This window comes from Cyprinodon variegatus, unplaced genomic scaffold, assembly GCF_000732505.1.
Source record: "Cyprinodon variegatus isolate N-32 unplaced genomic scaffold, C_variegatus-1.0 Scaffold1813, whole genome shotgun sequence".
NCBI classification, from domain to species: Eukaryota; Metazoa; Chordata; class Actinopteri; order Cyprinodontiformes; family Cyprinodontidae; genus Cyprinodon; species Cyprinodon variegatus.
In genome coordinates this window covers 27,606-34,131 of record NW_015152266.1, presented here as the reverse complement: position 1 = coordinate 34,131, position 6,526 = coordinate 27,606, and the positions used below count along the sequence as shown (strand labels likewise).

At 37.1% G+C, this 6,526-nt stretch overlaps 1 protein-coding gene across 1 annotated transcript in view; it reads left to right on the top strand.

Annotated features, from left to right (window-relative positions):
• LOC107104592 (TRPM8 channel-associated factor homolog) overlaps positions 1–5,868 on the top strand; it is a 14,620-nt gene extending 8,752 nt beyond the window's left edge. Inside the window, exons 8-11 of the mRNA XM_015404624.1 lie at positions 1,010–1,246; positions 3,353–3,576; positions 4,941–5,054; positions 5,414–5,868. Coding sequence (XP_015260110.1) covers positions 1,010–1,246; positions 3,353–3,576; positions 4,941–5,054; positions 5,414–5,656 — 818 coding nt within the window. The 3' untranslated portion in view covers positions 5,657–5,868. The remainder of the gene's footprint in view (positions 1–1,009; positions 1,247–3,352; positions 3,577–4,940; positions 5,055–5,413) is intronic.
• The last annotated feature ends 658 nt before the right edge of the window (positions 5,869–6,526 follow it).

Below are 6,526 nucleotides of genomic sequence, written 5' to 3'. Positions count from 1 at the left end.
AAAACCTGGAAGACAGGAACTAACAAGAAAATAATAATTAAACACTAAAACAAGAAGCAAAGTAAAGCTGAATACTCTAAATAAACATAACAAAACCAAGACTGTGACAACCTGTCGACTAAGGCAGATAAGGGAGGTGTGGCCGAGTGGTTAGGGCATTGTGCTTGGAATCCAAAGGTCCTGACTTCAAGCCCTATTCCCACAGACTGACACCCTGGGTCCCTGAGCAACTCCTTTAACCCACACTGCTCCCTGGGCGCCGCACAATAGCAGCCCACTGCTCTCCAAGGGGATGGGTTAAATATTGAGTTCATTTTGTTGCTCTGTACTTGTGACAGTGTCATGACAATAAGAAAGTTGAAAAAAAAACAATAAGATGCAAGCCTTGTTGATGTTTTTGTTGATAATCTCAGGGTAGAAAGATTCTCTTGCATCTTTTATTCATAAATAATATGTGTGAAATTTCTCTTTATAGATTTCATAGTTTTGAGTATTTCTTCGTGGAGATTTCATCTTTCACATTAACTGGAGCCCTGGAATCAATGTCTGCAGCTTTAGGATGGAAATTATCAACTAGCTCATCTACTGAGTTAAAGGGTAAAGTGGAAGCAGAAGGATAGGCCTGGCCAAAGTTATTAATTGTGCTGTACATGATAACACCCTTTTTATAACATTTCTTCTCAGATCTGTTGGAAGATGGCTTCAAAGTAAACAGAAAAATGGTCTGATAGGGCAACATCTATTACTGGAACATTAGAAATCAGCAAAACAACTTTTTCATCTTTGAAGCTTATTTGGGAAAATTTGGATTCGCACTAGAGACAATTTCTTCCTTCAAGATCAAATAAAGAAGAACTAAAAATATGAAATGGATCATAAGAGTAGATAACTTTTTAGAGTGACAGTTATGTCTTGACAGATGCATTTTTGATGTGTAATTGTTGTTTTGTTTTACTTGTATAGATTCTATTTGCATATTTATCACAAATTTATCTTTGCTTTACCTTAGGGGTAACAACGGCTGCTGATTGGTCCTCTGTGCGCCAAGCACCTGCACCGTGGGCAGAGATCGAGTTCGACAACGTCATCTTCACCGTACCGTCAGGGAGGATTCGTCAGCTAGAGATCCCTCTGGAAGCCGAAAAGCTCTGGAATGACATCATGAAAGCTGTTGCCGATCTGGCTGTCATTCCACAAAAATTCACCCCCAAAGAGCGCTTTGTGGTTGATGTGCAGATTTCTATTGGTACGGAAAAGCAATATGAATTAGCTAATAACATAATAATAAAAAAATTCAAATCCATAGGGCAGAGGTCACGGATTAGTGGATCCAACCTGATTTAAAATTTTTGTAAATTACTGCATGTTGTCCAACGACAGTGTCTAACTTTACTTGCGCCGCTTCTCCTGTTTGTATGTTAAAGCCATCTGGAGCATCCGCCTCCAGGCTGCACGTGATAGAAATTAGCCAATGAGCTGTCAGTCTGAGTTGCTGCTGCTGCTACTTTTAGACACAGCAGGTAAACTGGTGGCAAGCCGGGCGATGGGAAAGAAGGAGAAGATGATGAGAAAAAGAGAGCAGAGAAAGTGTGGACTGCTGGAAGAACTGTGGTGAATAAGTGAAAGAAAAGCGAAATGGCGTGCTCAAAGATGACCCTGCACATTTAGAGGATGTTTGGCTCAACCTGCTGCTGTGAAGCAGGAATCTCCACCATGACCAGAATAAAAAATAAATATCGATCGAGGCTCACGAATGAGCACTTTGATATGTGCTTGAGAATGGCTTTGTCTCCATTCAAACGCAGGTTTAAAGTCTTGCAGGTCAGCTTAAAGCCAACTTTTCTTATTAAGCTAGAAAAAAGAAAGAAAAAAAAAACTGTCAGTTCAGGTGTTTTATAAAAGAAAAGTGAACCAGGAAATTGTCTATATACCAAACTGAAAGATTGTTGTTCTTTATTTCAAAAACAATTTAGATTTTAAAATGGAAAAACTTTCTATTTCTTATATTTTTCATTTAAAAAAAAATCAATGTATAACATGGATGCATAAACAATTGCATTTTATTTCAGTGTTAAATTCTGTTTAAATTAACAGATTATAATTAAAAATGTCTCAGACCCTTTACAGGTTGATGATTTTCTTTATTCTGACCCCGCTGTTTTTTAATTGGTTACAGTGGGTCCTGGTTGGAAATGGACACTTCACTCACGCTCTCCGTGTTTCACGAATTGCGTGAAAAACATGTGACTACTATAGCCACTAGGTGGCAGTCTGAGTCCATTTCGGCGTCCCATGATGCTATGTTTTCAGAGCTGATAGCGTAGTGGGTAGAGTGAATGGTCTGCAGTGCAAAAGGTTGAGGGTTCTGTCCCAGCTTTGGCTGAGTTTATTATTGTTGCCTTAAATGTTTTTCTATTTTTTTTTAATCACTTGATGGCCTATGATATCAAAAATTGTACAATAACATATTTAACTTATTTATATATTTTACGGATACTAGCCTATTATGCTGTTTGACACGTAACATTTTTATTTTATGGGGTCTTTCTTTTATTTAGCTCAGCTGATGTGCGCTCCACCTTTCCAAGGAATTACATTAGACCATAGGGATTAGGGATTCTACAGCCTCAATATCTTACTCTGATAATAATAGGCGTATTGTTATACTATTTTTGTTATTTTTATTATGATTATCATTATTATTATTATCTAGCTGGTAAAATTTTCAGTTTGATCTGGAAATGGACGCTATGATGCCTGATACAACAAGCATGAAAGGCAATGATGTTTTAGTTTACTCCGCTTTGTTTGACCCAACCCCCAAGCTTTGCTTTGTGTAAGCAGACAGTAGTCTGTTTAAATAAAAAAAGACATTGTGAAAAAAAACTAAATCTATTTGATGTATTTGTATATTTAAGATGGATGACACGGCAGATGTAGTTAAGTTGGGGAAAGTCTTGTAATCAAGGGAAAGAAAAGTACCTAAAAATAAAGAAATCTAAACAGATTTCCTAATAAAATATTAATATCTAATTTTTAAGAACTTATAGTAAACTTACCCTAAAATAAATACAAATTCTTAGTTTTACATTCGAGGCTAACAAAGAGGTTTACCTAGTATCTGTGCTACATAAAGGATCATCCCTGAGTCTTTATCTATACCCTCCAATTAGCCATCTCTTATAACTCAAAAAACATTAAATTAAGAAAATGAATTTGGGAGTAGAATAATCATAATAAACAGCAACCCCATTGCTGTTAGTAAAGCAGGATTTGATGAAAGGGAAAGCTTTAAATCCGTTTTATATTACTGACATTTACACAAGAGCTGACTGGTGCTTCCTCTTTCCAGGTTTTTTGCATTCAGGCTATCCCATCATGATGATGCCTTCAGCTGGAGCTCAATTGTTCAAGCCAGATGGTGCCTGGACCAAAGGTCTGTGGGGAGAAATTCATGAACTGGGACACAACCAACAGAGAAGCCCCTGGGAGTTTCCATCCCACACATCAGAGGCCACATGTAACTTGTGGTCTGTCTACGTACACGAGGAGGTGCTGGGACTCGGCAGAGCAGAGGTTACTTTTTTTTTATTACAAACCTGTCCACAAACGCTTTGTTCTCTAAAGTCCCATTAACACATAAGCTCTGTCTCCTAATGTTATTACAAGGTGGCTGTTTAAATAGGCATACAGAGTGGGTTATACGTTGCTTAAATTCCAAAATAAATACCTTTATTGACTTAAAAACAAAATTCCAGAACTAGCCTCTCCATAAGAATTTTTTGTAAAGTTATACTGCACTTAGTATTGATATTAAAGTTACACAAAATCTTCTCCTATTTGACTCCATTTTGCCATTGCAGCATTGGGAAAGTATCCACACCTCCCACTGCCAGCCCTAACGTTTCATAAGTAAAGTTCATAAGGCTACATGTAGAGTCAGGAAAATATGGAGTCTGAATTTCATATTTTTTTCATATTTCTTATGTCCTAAAATTGAGAGATTTGGTGGACAGATATATTCAAAGGAATATGATTTTTACTTGCATAGAGACGCGTTTTAGTCGATGTGCCAGTCAATGTCCGATGAATATATTCTCTGCTAAGTGGATAGCATTTCCCGCTTTTGCTATGAACAGCATTCTATAGAATTTCTAATAGATTATTAAGAATATGTTTAAAAGTAAAATTTTTCATTCATATTTCAATCCATTTTCTCATTCGTGTGCAAGAGTTTAAGGCAATGCACCCTCCTGCAACAGGGGAGGTAATTCTCTGCAAGCACGCGTTTCTCGGCATAACACGGTGGTGAGTCTGATGTGGCGGAGAAATTGCAAATCTGTTGAAAGTAAGTTTGTATGAGCTATGCAAACAGCAACTTTTAAAGCGTGCACAAGGAAAAACGGGCTCATGCATGCTTTCATACGCGTTTAATAGACGTTCTTTCTCAGGAGAAGGTACAAGGTTGTGCATGTGCATTTTTTTTAAAGTGCAGAGGGCGAGTCTTTTGAAAAATTAATGAAAATCCTCCACTATACCTTTATGGATTATCTAATAGGATTATCTTAAGAGCCATTTCAATAACTGGGGAGTTATTTCCAAAGAAAAAGAAAGATTGTGCAAAAATGACCACGATTATCTTGCAGTGTGATCAAGGCTTTACTTTTACTGACCGACTTTCAGATTGCAATTAAATCATTTTAGAGAAAAGCCCAACAGTTATCTTGAGAAAACTATTAGGATATCATGGTAAAGTCAAAGGGAACTCTTCACAATATGATGAAGTAATTGTTGAAATTCTCTTGTCTGAAACTGTCTTTACAGAGGATTTACATTTTACAACAAACAGGAATCCAGTAATTGTCATGTAATGTTTACCTTATTTACAGTGGGAACTTTTGTTGTCTTCATCTAAGATCAAATGCATGTCTTTACTCCAGGTTTGTAGGTCCCTTAAACCACAAAAACGTAAGGACCGCATAGAGAAGTACATTGAAGAAGGCAGGAACCTCAGCAGCTGGTCGGTGTGGGTGGCACTGGAAACATACCTTCAGGTTAGATAAAAAATGAATCCATTATGATTAATAGTAATAGATTTAAAGCATAAAACTGGGGCTGCATGTTACTAATCCAGTTGGTAAATTAGTAATGTTACTAAAAAATGAACAATATGGCTGTCGCATTGGGGGTATCAGTCTTGTCTTTGCTTCACCACCAAGGGTTAGGGTCACATGTTAATTAGATAATGAACAGAATCACATAAATTACCAAAGAAAATCACTTGCTTTTTTTTCTCACTACTTTTTATCCTAGGTGATCGATTTACTTACAAATAAAAAGCAGCTTAAAAAGCAGCACAGCAACAATGCTTCAGCTTTATGATCAAATCTACATGATCTTTTCTTCTTTGTAGCTTCAGGAAAAGTTTGGCTGGGCTGTCTTTAAGCAAGTGTTTGCTCAGTACCATGACATGACCAACGTTCCCAGAGACAAGGAAGGAAAGATGAACCTCTACGCCGAGACTTTCTCCAAAGCGGCAGATATGAACCTGAGCGGATTCTTCAAAGCCTGGGGATGGCCCATCAAACCAGCCACTGAGGAGAAACTGTCCAACCTGCCTGCCTGGACCGATCACCCCCTGGCCCAGTATGCCTAGGACTAGCCTGTAGATCAGGCTCAGACCTTTATGACCTGGATTAGTTGTTGATAGAAGTAGGTTCCCTTGCCTTCCCATTATGATGGTAAAAATATATACAATTAACAATACTTTGTATTATTTTAAAGAATTATATTTCCGTGGGTTTTATTTTAAAGATAACAATAAGAAAAGAGGCCTTTGACAGAATGGAAAGAAGTAGGGAAAATTTAGNGAAATGTCCCCAGATTTGATTTCAGAAATCTGGTCACCTTACTGTACAGTGACAATGACACTTGGAGCATGTCTGATGGAAAACCCTAAGGGAAATAATATTTTACTATTCTTCACATTATTTACAAACAATTTATCAAGGCAGTAATTGCTTTTAAAGTATTAATAGCTTAATAGGTTTTTGGTGGGTTCTACTGGAGCACTCACTCAGTTATAGAACTGCGGGAGACATTGCATATTTTCTTTCACAGTGGGGATATTTTATTAGATATGTTTTCATAACAGCAATTCCCCTTTTTTCCCCAAGTCTGCATTAATTTAAAAAAAACATATTTCATTTTTTTAAGTGGTGTTTTGTTTTTATCACTATGTTAATGTCATTTCTATACTTATAAAGGTGGATGCTGACTTCCTCATATTGGCTCTTTCACCCAACTTCAGTGAGGAAGTGTCTGTAAGACGGGAACGAGAGATGCAGGTCATCAACTTTCTGCAAGATTTCTTGCAAAATTTGGAAGACAAAGGTAAAGGTCTACATTTTTTGATGTTAGTTGAATTTGCAGAAGTTTGCAGCAACATGTATTTACATTTTCTGTGTACCTCTCTTTGCTCTTATAGCAACTTTTTTCCTTGTTCTCCGATATTAATATTCTCCAC